The 14,049-nt window shown below is 55.8% G+C and overlaps 1 protein-coding gene across 2 annotated transcripts in view; it reads left to right on the top strand.

The window, feature by feature from the left end:
- The first annotated feature begins 260 nt into the window (after positions 1-260).
- Positions 261-14,049, top strand: part of SORL1 (sortilin related receptor 1) — a 53,293-nt gene continuing 39,504 nt past the window's right edge. The window contains exons 1-6 of one of the 2 annotated variants that reach the window (XM_051638640.1): positions 261-376; positions 10,112-10,228; positions 10,540-10,665; positions 11,133-11,294; positions 12,615-12,682; positions 12,775-12,955. In XM_051638640.1, coding sequence (XP_051494600.1) covers positions 10,139-10,228; positions 10,540-10,665; positions 11,133-11,294; positions 12,615-12,682; positions 12,775-12,955 — 627 coding nt within the window. In that variant the 5' untranslated portion in view covers positions 261-376; positions 10,112-10,138. The remainder of the gene's footprint in view (positions 377-10,111; positions 10,229-10,539; positions 10,666-11,132; positions 11,295-12,614; positions 12,683-12,774; positions 12,956-14,049) is intronic. The other variant, XM_051638641.1, reaches the window with a different exon arrangement.

Here is a 14,049-nt window from a genome sequence, read left to right as displayed (position 1 = left end):
CCGCCCTGCCCGGCCCCGCTCCGCTCCGCCCGGCCCCGCACGCCTCGGCCCGGCCCCGCACGCCTCGGCCCGGCCCCGCACGCCTCGGCCCGGCCCCGGCCGCACGAAGATGGCGACGCCGAAGAGCGGCGGGGTTCGCCGGGCCGCCCCGCTCCCCCGTCGCCGCCTCCTCTTGCCCCTCCTGCCGCTGCTGCTGCTGCTGCTGCTGCTGGCGGCGGGGAGCCGGGGGGCTGCGGGGAGCCGGGGGGCTGCGGGGAGCCGGGGGGCTGCGGGCGGCCGCTCCGCGCTGCTCCTCCGCGCCCCTCCGCCCGCTGAGCCCCCCCGGAGCCTCCGCGCTGCGCCGCGCCCGCCGGAGCCCATCCAGGTGTACGGACAGGTGAGCCGAGGTTGCGGGGGGGGGGGGGTGGGCAGGGGGTGTCCGCTGTGGCCTCGGCACATCATCATCATCATCATCCCCCCCCCCAAAATACCGCGTTACATCACCCCGCGGAGCGCTCCCCTCCCCCCCGAGACCGGCAGTTGCGGCGAGCGCTTTGTGGGACACGCACACACACACACGCACACAGGGAAGGGGGTCCCGGGGGACGGCAGCGCTGCCCCCAGCCCCGCTCACAGCCGCTCATCCCCGGTGCTGGTGCCACGCGTGGGCCTCGGCGACAGCGCGACACGCTGCAGCCCCCGCGGGTCTGCTGCGATAGTGGGGGGGGGGGGGGGGTAGGGGTGGAATGGGGAGAAGAGGGGGGTCGTGGTGGTGGGGAGGGGGGGATGCTGCACACACTTGCTGCTCGGAAAAGAACTTCCGCGCCTGCTGGGGTTCGAGCGGCTCGGGTGGGCGCATCATCCCCGGGGCACCCGCATCATCCCCGGGGCACCCGCATCATCCCCTGGGCACTCGCATCATCCCCTGGGCACCCGCATCATCCCCTGGGCACCCGCATCATCCCCGGGGCACTCGCATCATCCCCTGGGCACTCGCATCATCCCCTGGGCACCCGCATCATCCCCTGGGCACTCGCATCATCCCCGGGGCACCCGCATCATCCCCTGGGCACTCGCATCATCCCCTGGGCACTCGCAGCGCCCGGCGGGAAAGGGTCGGTGGCGGCGGAGGGGGGTGCAAAAAACCAGGCGGTTTGGGGCAGGATGCAGGGGGGCTGGCTGGCCGAGCAGCCCCCCGCGACATCCAAAGATGTCTCGTTGGCTGCCGGCGACTTGCCCCGTTCCGAGCAGCAGGCGTCTCGCTGTGCGGTGCTGCTGGCCTCTGCCTGCAGCCCTTGCCTCCTCCCCCCCCGGTTCACCCCGAGCCATCTCGAGCGAGTGGCACCCTCGGGTTTGCGCTGGGTACTCGCGGGTTCCTTTCCAGCAGGAGGAGCGGCGGGGTGGCCGAGGACGTGCACTTAGTGAGCTGAGCCAGGTTGTCCTCTCCGCTGGTTCCCCAGCTCAGGCAGCAGCTCCATCACCTAGAGATGCCCGTGTGGAACGTTTCTGTGCTCGTGATGAACATTTCTAGGCTCAGCAGCGAGGCAGAGGAAGGTGACCCCTGGTACAAGGGATTGCCAGTTGTCCCCTTCTCCCAGAGAAAAGCTCATCTCTGCATTTCTGATCCAGCCCCCACTGCTCCTTGAAAGGAGTGGGAAGAGGAGTTCATCATTACAAAAAAAAACATAGAAGCTGCTGTTTCTGAAAGTATCCCTGCTTGGGCTCGACTGGCTGGCAAAACTTGCAGCCAGGACCAACAAGGCTCCCTCTCACCTCCCCTTCTTCAGACAACCATCACTTCAAGGGCTGGTGAGGAAATGCAGCCTGGGTGCCTGCTATGGAAAGCTTCAGCCTTCAGGAGTCTACTTCGTATTTTAACTATCCACAGGCTAGAATGCACCAAGTTGCTCACTTGACCCTCTTTGCTTATGCTGCCCGTGTCCCATCAGCTGCCCAAAGGGCCACTGGAGGAGTGAGGGAGGACCAGCCCACGGAGAGACAAGGCTCGAGGGGAGGCACCAAGGCTTCAGCAACATCTGCATTCAGAGCTGTGCCTTCTCAGTGCCCTGTTGTGTCCCCTTTTTGCCACTTGTAGGATGAGAAAGATGGAGCCACGAGGCAGAACTGCTGCTAGAGGGGCAGACGAGGGGCTGGTGCTGCTCCTAAACCCCAGCTCTCCTTCCTCCATTTAGAGGACAGGAAAAGCTGTTCCTACTCCCCTTGAAAATCTGCTTCGCCTCTACCTCCTCACCATTTGGCTGTTTTTAGCATAACGCAGCTACCCCATTTTAGAAAAAAAGAGAAAAGAAAAAAACACAACACACTTGTCTCTCATCTACAGGCAGACATTTGCAGCACTTTCCCTTTTGTCTCCCCATGGCTTTTATCTCAGCCACCTGCCCGGGTCAGGTAGAGCTGCTTTGGCAGGAGCAGCCTCTGTTGCCTGGACGTGCAGTGGCACATCTAAGAGGGTGTGGTAACCCTAGTGTGATCTGGAAGGGGAAGGAAGCAGGGCAAGTTCAACAATGTTTGCCACTGTTGGGTCTTTCCTCATTGCCTTCAGCTCTGCCAGGGGAATGGAGCCACTCTTGCTGGTGGATAGTTTCAGGCTAGGGTACAAAACCTGACCCTTCTGCTGCTTTGTGTCAGGACACACAAATTCTAAAGGCCAGGTTCTTCTTGTCACCACAGAATCAATCACAGAATGGTAGGGGTTGGAAAGGATCTCTGGAGATCATCGAGTCCAACCCCCCTGCCAGAGCACACGAGGAGGGTTTATTGACAGTAAATAGCAGTTCTGAGTTCTCCCAAGCACTCACTACTGTGCTTTAAATCAGGATCTGCCTTAATAAAAGGGATGAGAGGGAGCCCAGGTGTCCTCGGCTCCGTTACAGATACTGCACAGATTTATGAAGCCAGCAAGCTGTGTAACACGGTGCTTGTCACAAGCACCTAATCATCCCCATGTGTCCCCCTTCCCTGGGTCTCTGGTGCTCCTCCAATCCCAACAGAAAACAGTAGAGTGCAAAAAGCGACTCTCTCTCTCTCAGGGCCATCATCATAAGGGACTGCTTGGACCGAGCAGCCTAGTGCCATGTGGCTGCTGTCCCTTATCTGGGACACATCCTGCTCCCATGCCTTTGGCAGGTCACTCAGCCATATGCCACACACTGGCTGAGGCCCTGAAACTCCCTGCTTTTTCCCTGGCTTCCCAACACAGCCCTGTGGGACAGCAGAGAGCCCAGGCTCAGCTCAGAGGGGAAGGAAAGCGTGGCACAGGAGGTGGGTGCTGTCGCTGCCACAGGTGACGTGCCAGGGGACTGGAGCGAGAGGGAGGGATGTGTCATCCTGGCTGGAAGTGAGGAGGGAATAAAGTCCAAACCCCTTGTGGCTCCTTGGGAGCCAAACCCAGCTTAGTCGGCGCCATCACCAACAGGCTCAGAGCCCTCTTGCCACAGACACCAAAGACAGAAGCACAAAACATGGCTTGGGCTCCTCACCCGGATCCTCCCCACCTTGCACGTGTGGCTACAGCGAAACTTTTTAGGAACCTCAACAAAAAAAACACCATTAGCCTAAACCCCTGTGCTGTCATGGCTCTTTCCTGGCTTTTCTGGCTCCGAAGCACCAGCAACCTTGCAAGAGACCAAATGCATGACTGTGGAGACTGTCAGCTCCGAGACAGGGTGGGTTTTGTTCCCTTGCTTGGTTCCTCACCTCTCTGAGACTCCTGGTGAGCATGACAATGGGCAGACCATTCCCAAGCAGGCACTGACACGTGACAGGTCTTTTCTAGGACACCAGTGACGCAGAAAAGCATCCCCAGGGCAAGACAACTGCTGCCTGCACCCCCCGCCCCCGGGCTGGCAGCACTGCCTGAGCCCCTTCTGGCCATCACATCACTGCACCCTGCCCTCCTCTTCCAGCCTGAGCCCCTGGCTACCAAGGTGCTGGCTCATCTGCAGGTCACCCTCCTGTCCCTCGGCATCTCCCTGCTCTTCCCTACACATCCCTACTCAGACCTGGATGCAGGTGCTCAGCTCCAGGGTTCTACATTTCCAGAGGGCATCAGCACCATCCTACACAAATCCTGACCCCTCGTGGGGGAAAACCAGCCACAAACCACATCTCTTGCAAGGACTTTGCTTAGCACAATGAACAAGGAAAAGAAAAGGAGCCATTTTGGCCTCCTACCTGCTTGCTGGGACATAGTGTCTTCTGTCCCACGAGTGTCATGTTGTAGCTGTGGCAGACGGTGAGGAGAATCACAGAATTTTTCTGGTTGGAAGGGACCTTATAGGTTATCAAGTTCCAACTCCCCTGCATGGTCAGGGACACCTCCCACTGGAACAGGCTGCTGTTCTGGAGCAGGAGGCCGGGCTCTGCTGTCCTGAGAGGCAAGAGAGAGGGTCACAGTTATGGACAGCATTTACACTGCTGGGCTGCCAGCACTCACAGCCAGGTCTAACAGTTATCTGCGGGCATCCCTTTCCCTTCTTTGGAAAGGGCTTATCCAAAACCTCCCCCAGAAGCACACAACTCAGAAGAAACCTTTGCCTTAAGCCAAGACATCTTATCTACCCCGCTGGCAGCTCCCGTTTTCAAGACAGCCAAGAAGATTTTATCTCCCATTAACATAACACCACTGTGATGACTTTGTGCAGGAGGTGTTACCACCTCTATCTCTGGGGCACAGTGCACTTGCAGAGTACCAAGCAAGCAAAGCATTCCCTGACAGAAGAGCCCCCTCCCCTCACTAGAGTGGTGGCCACTGATGAACACCACCCTAAACCACTGCTAGTGCACGGTCAGTGTAGTGCCTGAGCTGAAGAGCTGAAGCCTTTCTTCTGCTGAAGCCATTAGCACATCCTGGGTAGGGAGCCCACCTTAGCTCCCTGCCCTCACAACCTGCAAACTGGCAAAGGGCCTTTCTTCCTTCAGAGAAGACAGGGAAGTGCTTCTCAGGGGAAATGCCATCCAGCCACACGAGCAGACACCTCAACCACGCTGTGTGGAATTGAACTGTACTTAATTTTGACCTAGTTTGCCAGCCTAGCAGAGACCTTCCCAGATTAGACTTCAGCCTTCTGGAGGTGCCCTGGGTGGTGGCAGCACATCCCAGCAGAGGGCTGGCTGTGGGATCCAGGAATCCTCATCCTTTTCTTCCTTCCTTGTGTTGGCAGATACCCCTCCTCGTCGCTGTGGCTGCCAGGGGATGGGTACCGTGCCCCTTTCCTGGCCTGAGGTGGTTCCCTGCTCCTGGGCACTTCCTTTTGCACCAGAGCTTGCCAGTCCCTGGAAGCCACACAGTTCCTGGCACCACAGTGGCTGGGAAGGGTATTTGTGTTTATATTTCTTGTTTCCCCTTCGGCACATTCCTCACAGGTCCTGCTGTTGGACTAAGCAAGCGTGGTGGTGTCCCAGGGGCATCCCTGGAGCTTTCTGTAGCTGTCATGGGATGCTTCACAGGCACTGCTTCACCAGCAGCACTTCAGACCTTCCCTGCAGCCCTCTCCATGCCTCACTTACAGGGGAGGTTCAGACTGGATATAAGGAAAAATTTCTTCACTGGAAGAGTGATGAGGCCTTGGAACAGGCTGCCCAGGGAGGTGGTGGAGGCAGCGTCCCTGGATGTGTTGAAAAAGTGTGTAGATGTGGTGTTTTGGGAGATGGTTTAGTGGTCACGGGGGTGTAGGGTTGATGGTTGGACTTGATGATCTTGAAGGTCTTTTCCAACCTTAATGATTCCATGATTGTCATCAGTGCTCATCCCAACTGGCCAGGGCAACGTCCATTCCCCATCAACCCTGTTCCCCTTCCATCAATTCAGAGACACCCTCACCAGGACCTTCTCGCTGAGACCCACTTATTTCTGGGGCAAACAGGGCTCTGTCTCAACCCTGGTCTTCCCCTTCCTCACCCTTTTCCTTTCTTCTAGAAACAACAGTCTAACAGAGAGCTCTGTTGGTGGTAGCAGAGAGCAAACAGCTCTGCAAGCAGATGATTTCAGCATTAACAGAATTAACACGGGCACGGCACTCTCTGAAATGAGTCACCCGTGTTTCATATCAATGATTTCAGACCCCAGCATTTTCAGTCCAAGCCACAAGCAGCGCTACAGCAGGCACAGGCTGTGTTTCAAAATATCATGGCAGGGCTACAAACAGATGCTGGGGAGCAGAGCAGAAGGTGCAGTAATGAAGCTTTAGTGGGAGAGCAGAGGGAACGCAGCGTGCCGGGAACGCAGTGGCTGCCCATGACACTCAGCCATGATGCTGGGCTCTTGCGTAAGCCTTGCCAGGGGGAGGCAGAGGAAATGCAGACAAGAGCCCAGCACTTGTCCACTGCAGCTTCCAGCAAGCTGGAAGGACGAGGAGAGCAGTGAGAGCACCTTTGCCTTAAGGCCCTGTGCTGACCGAGCATCAGCGTTGCTTCTGAACCCTTTTAGCTATAGCTCTCTTTAACCCCACTCCCATTCCCCCTGACTCACAGGTACAAAACATTTAGCCACTTCCTCTTCTGCAAACATCTGACAGCCTTCCAGCCAAGATCTGAGCTGCCAGCAAACCTCTGAGGGGTTTAGCAACCACTCAAAGCTGCACAGGCCTGTTTGCTCCCCAATACCCTCATTGATCGAGCCATGGTAATAACATGTTAACTGCTCAGAGATGTCTACATTTGTTTGGAGGCATCCCATCTTCAGTTCCCTAACCAGAGTGGGGAACACAAATGATCCCTACGAGCCTTTTTTTTCAGCACAGCCCCAGTTTGCCAGTGCTGAGCCTCAGCCCCCGAGCAGCTGCACCACATTGTCTCCTGGTCAGAGCTGAGGTCTGAGTCCTAGAGCCAGAGCATCGTGATTCCTGCCTGAGCAACCTCACCGATGCACACAGCTTGTTCCTAAGCTCCCTCAGCACCAAAATAGCCCCTAGAGCTGTCCCAACAGTTGCCACTGTGTGTGGGTGTTGTGCACTCTTGCAGCTCAGCAGGCACACAGGGTTTCTGCCTGCAGTTCCTCACCATGCGTGGTGTGATTTCTGCACGAGGAACTTACCCTTCCTATGCAGAGCAGCTCAGCCTCCCTGCTGGCTCAGCTGCTGGGATTTAGAGTCCTTCAGTGAGGAAAGGCCTGGGATAGGGCTGGCCAGCCTGCCTGCAGCCATATGAGGTGCCCACACCAGAGTCCCCCCATCTCCTGGCAAGCCTGCACCATTTTGGAGCCCAGGGCTTTTGCTGACGCTGCAGTTTGTCTCCTGTGCGGGCTGAGCTACCTCTGCTGAGCTTGGCAACCACAGCCCTGCCCCAGCCTCTCAGTTCTGGGCACAAGCAACCAAGAAGGATGTGATTGGAAAGTAGAGCTAGCACTTTGGTGTTGTGGGTGCTGAGGAATACAGGACCAGGGCCTTTTCCCCAGCCCCGGGAGCTGGAGGACCTCAGCACTGCACCTCGCACAGTGGGGTCTGCTCATCCCCACCCATCCTCACCTTGGGATGGGACACTTCACTCAGCACAGCACCATGCATCCCAACAACATTCCCCCCACCCAGGCTTCAGCTGCTCCCCTTGAGCCAGGTGGGAGCTCCTACCTTCTCTGGGACATTCTCCCACAGGACAGCAGCTCCCAGGGCTGTCTTCTTGCTCTGTTTCTGCAAGGGATTTGTTCCTTGGAAAGCCCTGTTAGCAAAAAAGAATATATAGTGTGAGCAAAGCTAGCAGCATTAACTACATCAACTAGAGCTACAAGCAGCCTCCACTATGTCTTGGCTCCAGTTCTCCCCTCCTGGACTTCATTTGGCACCTCGCATATTAGGAGGACAAATTAGAATTTCATGCATATTTCATATACACTTAATCACTTGGCAAAGACCAAAACACTTCCCCATTAAGTGGAATTTAAACTAAGTGCTGTTTCCATTAGGCACCAGGCATTGCCTGTTTAGATGTTAAACCTGGGGAAGGTTTCCCCTGTTGGGGGAGGTGGGAGATGCTGTGAAATCCTGCCAAAGGAGCCTTGTCCCAGCAAGCAGGAAAGGGTTACTTGTGTCAGGGATAATAAACAACCTTATTGCAAATCTATTTCATGGAAACATCCCAGTCCATGAGGTGCTGTTCACCTGGGGTCTATCTGGACAGCAAAGACTCAGAGTCCTGTTTGTTCCTCCCCTGAGCCATCCGGGTCCCACAAAACTCAGAGGGGCTGGAGCAGGGCTGCTCAGACACAGGTTGTGCCCTCCCACACCTGGAACTGGCAGGGACAAACCTGTGGGGCTCCTGAAGCTGAGATGCTGCTGCAGGAGGAGCCAGGCTCAGCTGGCTCCCCCAAACCCAGCCATGGTGCCCCTAGTCTTCGGGCATCACTCCTTGTCCCCAGGCCTCCCTACCCTGAGGAGGGTCTCTTTGGGGCTCACAGTCACTTTTGGCCCACGGGAGAAAAAGCTGTAGTAGAGCCCTCTTGGCTGAGGGAACCTGGGGAGGAGGGTGCACAGGGCAGGTCTGGCCCAGCTAGACTTCAGCTTTCCTTGGGGGGAGCAGGCAGATCTCCCTCTGGAAGAGCCTTTCCAGGGAAGGGAGGCAGAGCCTTCTGGCTCTGCATGCACAGCTCCAGCCTGCCTCTCACTGTCCCCCTCCCCTCCAAACAGCAGCAGAACCCCAGCCAGGCTGATAAACCCGACCCTTTGAAACCAGCCACCTCAGCCCGGCACAGCTGGCAGCCCCAGAAACCTGCACTCAAAACAACTAGTATAGATGCAGGAGACTTAGATGGGGTTATTCTGATTTTAAAGGAAGGGAGGGCAGAGCTGCTCTGGATTTCAGACCTGAGGCTGTCTGGGGACTGTCTCAGCGGGCATCAGCAATTCCTCCTTCTCCGCCCTGTTTCCCTGCATCCTCAAACAGCGCCGCTTCCTTTTTTTTTTCCCAGCGGGTTCACAAGGCTGCTCCTGCCTTGCTCTGTAGCTGCTGCCTGACCTAAATCTCTGCTGTCTTTGCTCTCTGGGTGCTCCAGCATGGTCTGCTTGGCTTGGAGGGGGGTCTCTGGCCAGGCAGGCAGGGTTGCAGCTGGAGATACTGGCCCCAGGGGCTTGTTCACTAACCTCCCCTCCACCCCCGGCAGGTTTTCAATGTATTTTTTTTACTCCTTGCATGAGCCTATTGCATAAGAGGGATTTGAGGGCTTCTGTTTCACTTGCCCTCCCCCTTTCCAGAGTAAAGACCTTGTTTTTCCTAGCATTTCATTTGGCAGTCACGGGTGGAGGCTAAACCAGCCCCCTAACCCCAGGTAATGCTCCTCACTGATCCTGGGGAGCTCCAGCACTGCCAGGTACAGCACACACCCAGGGGATAGTGGCATTGCCTACAACTGCATTTAATTTGGAAAGCAGAGCATCTTTTTGGGCACAGAACAAACTGTTTGTAGACAGGTGACTCCTTCCCTCTAGCCCTTTGCCTGGTCAGCCTGGATTTGAAATCACTTCTCAGTCCTTGGTTTTACTTTTCGTTCTCACCATCCCCCGAATCCTGTTTCTCCGAGGAGGAATAAAAGGAACACTAACCCCTTCAGGCACAGACAATTTGTCAACATGTTCAGGAGAGATGCTGCCTTGTGTGGGGTCATGCTTGAACATCACCCCCCAGGGAAGCCTTGTCTTTAACTGTTTGGTGGCTTGCAGAGAGGGATCGAATTCCTCGCCGTGGTGGCCTCAGTACACGGTGGCACTGACTGCGTAACCCGTCATGCTGAGCAGGCACTGGTTTCTTGGCTGTGCTTTAAATGGGGAGGGGGCTTTAAATGAGACTGCAGGAGAGGTGGGAGCTGGATGAAGGCACAGGAACCTTGGAAAATGCTGGTGGGAAGATGAAAGCCCTCAGCACACCCAAGAACTGTGGGCTGCCCCGCTGCATTTTAGCACTCTGAGCTGGAGCTGAGCTTGCTCCAAGCACGCCCACCAGCCCCCTCGGAGGGCTCAAGACCCTGAGACACAGTGGCCCTCTGCTCTTTGCCTTCTGGGCTGCTTACCTTCTGCCCCTGGTTTGGATGAGTTTCCTCACACTGGAGGGGTGGAAGGAGTGGGTGTTTGCTCCCTGACTGTCCCGGCGGCGAGGCTGTGGCTCAGGGTCTTCCTTGGCATTGCAGGTCAGCCTCAACGATTCCCACAATCAGATGGTTGTTCACTGGGCAGGAGAGAAGAGCAACGTGATCGTGGCCTTGGCCAGAGACAGCCTGTCTTTGCTGGGTCCCAAGAGCAGTGATGTAAGTACTGCAGACTGGCGTTGTCCTGGGGTGCCTTTGGTGGCCAGCGAGGTGGTGGTGGCTGCTGAGCTACAGCCTGTCTTGCTCTCCTGGGCTGGGAAGATGAAAGAAAAGCCCATGAGTCTTGAGAACAAAGGCACAAAACCCAGTATTTGCTACTCCCTGTGCTGTCCCACAGCTTCCAGCCCTGGGAAGGCTGCATTGGGCAATCTGCAAGGCTTTCCCCCCTGCAGTTTTCTGAGTTGTGACTAAATCTGTCAGAAGGGAAAGCAGAGCTTTGTGCTCCTCACACTGAGGCTTCTCCTTTGCAGGTGTACGTTTCATATGACTATGGGAAGAGTTTTAAGAAGATTTCAGAGAAGTTCAGCTTTGGTGCAGGGAACAGCAGTGAGGTGGCCATTGCCCAGTTCTACCACAGCCCGGCTGACAACAAGAGGGTGAGGATGGAGCAACCAGCCCCAGCAGGGCTCCTGTGTGGACCTGGGGACCTGGACAGGGGACCTGGGTGTGTGGCCACCCCAGCCCACATCTGTGGGCCACACTGAGTACCTGCCTTTGCACAGGGCAAGCTCTCATATGGGAGATGCTGCTGCAGCAGGAAGGGACAGGGCAGTTTTTGCCCAGACCTCTCTCTTCCTGGCAGAGCCCCTTGGACCATCCTGGGGGTCCCTGGGCAGAGGTGGGACATGAGGACATGCTGCACTTAACTCCTGTACAGCTCTGCAGTGCTCGGGAGCATCAGTGTAGCAGGAGAGGAGGCAGCTGGGACAAGAAAAGTCCTCTTCTCCAGAGTTTGCCCTCCCAAAGGCTCCCCTGAGATGTGCGCCCTACTTACTGCCAGCCTGAGACTCCTGGGCTCTGACTGCCTGCTTTTCTTCTTCCTTCTTGGTCCCTGTCTTCCCAGTATATCTTTGTGGATGCCTTCGTCCCATACCTCTGGATCACCACCGACTTCTGCAACAGTATCCAGGGCTTCTCAATTCCCTTCAGAGCAGCAGATCTCCTCCTGCACAGCAGGAACCCCAACCTCCTCTTGGGTTTCGACAGGTCACATCCTAAAAAACAGGTGAGTGCTTCTGCTTAGACAGAAGGACCAGATTCCTGTCTCCAGATTCCTGCCTCTCCCCTGCTGTGGCATTTCCCTGGTGGTGTTAGGTGCCCCACAGCCCTCCCAGCATGTCCAGAGCCACCCTGCCTCCTTCCATCACCACATGGGCTTGTGCTTGGACCAGCCAGGGTGTCTGCTCTCAGATTGCTGCATGTCGAACTGTCCTAAAGTGCCCAGGACACCCCTTTCCCTACAGGTCCATCTGGTTTCTGACCTCTGGGGTGGTGAGGATATAGTACCTGAAGGATGACCACCTTAAATACCTTTTCCTTTTCCTTCATTTATACTGGTCCTTCATCCCTGCTGCTCCTGGATCGTATCGATCTCCCCGGCGGTTGCGGTCGTAACTGGCCGCAGAGCTCTGGCAGGACTGACCTCTGCAGCATTTCATGCAGGCTTGTGGTTTGGCTTTGGGTCTTGAATAATAAATTGCTTCTGGAAAACAAATTATTGTCTATTTCTGACCCCTCCCCCCTCCCTTGGAGCTACTGGGTGAAGATTGTAAATACTTACAGCACCTTCAGGTAGGGTGGTACCTTCCCCGGGAGGGCTGCTGTGTCTGTGTAGCTGCAAAGAAAAGAATCACAGAATGTTTTGGGTTGGAAAGGATCTTAAAGATCATCTAGATCCAACCCCCCTGCATGGGCAGGGACACCTCCCACGAGACCAGGGTGCTCCAAGCCCCATCCAACCTGCCCTTTTATTTTTCCAAGCATTATGGTGGCACCTGAGCTGTGTGTTTTGCCTCTTGAAGAGGGGAGATTGAGGTGAGACATGAGGAGGAAATTCTGGAGTGTGAGGGTGGTGAGAGCCTGGCCCAGGTTGCCCAGGGAAGCTGTGGCTGCCCCATCCCTGGCAGTGTTGAAGGGCAGGTTGGATGGGGCTTGGAGCAGCCTGGGCTGGTGGGAGGTGTCCCTGCCCATGCAGGGGGGTTGGATCTAGGTGATCTTTCAGGTCCCTTCCAACCCAAACCATTCTCTGATTCTATTATTCTGATTATGATAATTCTGAGTTAGCATAAAAGCAGGTGGATCAACAGACAGTGGAAAATCCTTCTGGTAGGAGACTAAAGGACAAGTTTTTTCCTGTTTGGGTTATTCTCCTGCAGCTGGGAAGGTTGCTGCTGCTGCTCCAGGCAGCTGCCAGAAGAAGAGAAATCATCAAAACACTTCACAGCTTTGTCTGTCCTGCCTTTGCTGCCTGAGTTTGGGCATCTTGTAGGACTGGGTCTGTGTGGTTGCCCAGTTCCACTGGCAGCTCTTCCCTTTCTCGTTGCAGCTCTGGAAATCAGATGATTTCGGCCAGACCTGGATAATGATTCAGGAACACGTGAAGTCCTTTTCTTGGTACGTATCACACCTGGGTGTTGTGCTGCCTTCTGCCTTGCCCTGCGAGTGCAGAGATAACACCATCACCTCCTCTTTTCTGTCCTTCCCAGGGGAGTTGAGCCCTATGACAAACCAGACACCGTGTACATCGAGCGGCACGAGCCTTCGGGGGCTTCCACTGTCATTCGCAGCACCGACTTCTTTCAGAGCAGAGAAAACAAAGAAATAATCCTGGAAGACGTTGAAGACTTCCAGCTGAGGGACAAATACATGTTTGCAACCAAGTCGGTGGTGAGTATCACAGGAGCTGTGCACCACTGGGCTGCGCAGAAGTAGGTCAGTCAGCCTGGGAAGTGCTGGGACTCGGGGGGGAAAAAACCACAGGATGGCTGGGAAGGCTGGCGGGGTGGGGGTGGCAGGGGAAGGGGGATGTGGCTCAGCAGCTCGCTGGTTAGGAGGCTGCTTGTCAGAGAGGATTACCATCAACCATGGACTAGGTCCAAGTAGCCTAATGGGCTCCAGCCTGGAAAGAAAACTGGGCTTTCTGTTTGCCTCCCTGAGAAAAGAGGGAGCGGTGAGTGAAAAGCAGCTTGTTGGTCCCTCTGCACCTGTACTTCTGGCAGCTCTTGGCTAGTTTCAGACAAACCTGAGAGGAGGCTGGAAAGCATCTGTGCTTCCTCTGAGGACAAGTCCTTTCCTAACAATCAGAGACACACCACCAGAGCGGTCGCGTCCTGTTCCTTCCAGGATTTAAGGAGCAATTTTCTTTTTAGAAGATGCTTTCCTCCCCCGCCACTGCTGCCATCAAGTCTGTTTCATCAAGCAACCTTTGCCATTTAGGGGTGACTCCGTGCAAAGCCTTGCAGGGCTTCCTAAGAAGCAAGTGGTGAGCATGTCCCCTCCGGCCACCCAAGTGGCTGCAGTGGTGTCCGGTGCTGGCAGGGGACATGTTTGCAGAGCACTTTCAGTTTCTCAGAAGTCTTCTTTCGCAGGTAGCACAGCTTGGAAGTCTTAGGGCCCATCCCCTTGGCACTAGGCCTGATCTGAAGCCAGCTGTGGTTCGCAGGAGATTTTATCTAGGCTTGTCTGTTGGTGTTGGGTGAAACACAAGGGGGGGATCTGTGTCCCTGCTGAGCAGCCACCAGGCTTGGGGGGCAGATTCCTGAAAGCATGAGGCGGGGTTGAGTCGGGATCTTTCCGAGCGTGACCTTAAGCTGGGGGTTCTTCCGAGTTGTTTCTTCTTCTGGAGGGCTTAGAGGTCACAGGAGCCACCACCACCCCTTCTCCTGCAGCTCTACTGGCTGCTGTTACACCAAACAGCATTAAAATCACCTCAGTTCCACACTGAGGCAAAGACCAATGGGAAACACACAGACTGGGAAAGC

The sequence above is a fragment of the Apus apus genome, chromosome 22 (assembly GCF_020740795.1).
Source record: "Apus apus isolate bApuApu2 chromosome 22, bApuApu2.pri.cur, whole genome shotgun sequence".
Taxonomy (NCBI): Eukaryota; Metazoa; Chordata; class Aves; order Apodiformes; family Apodidae; genus Apus; species Apus apus.
The sequence above is the reverse complement of the archived record's forward strand: the minus strand, read 5'-3'. Positions and strand labels throughout refer to the sequence as shown.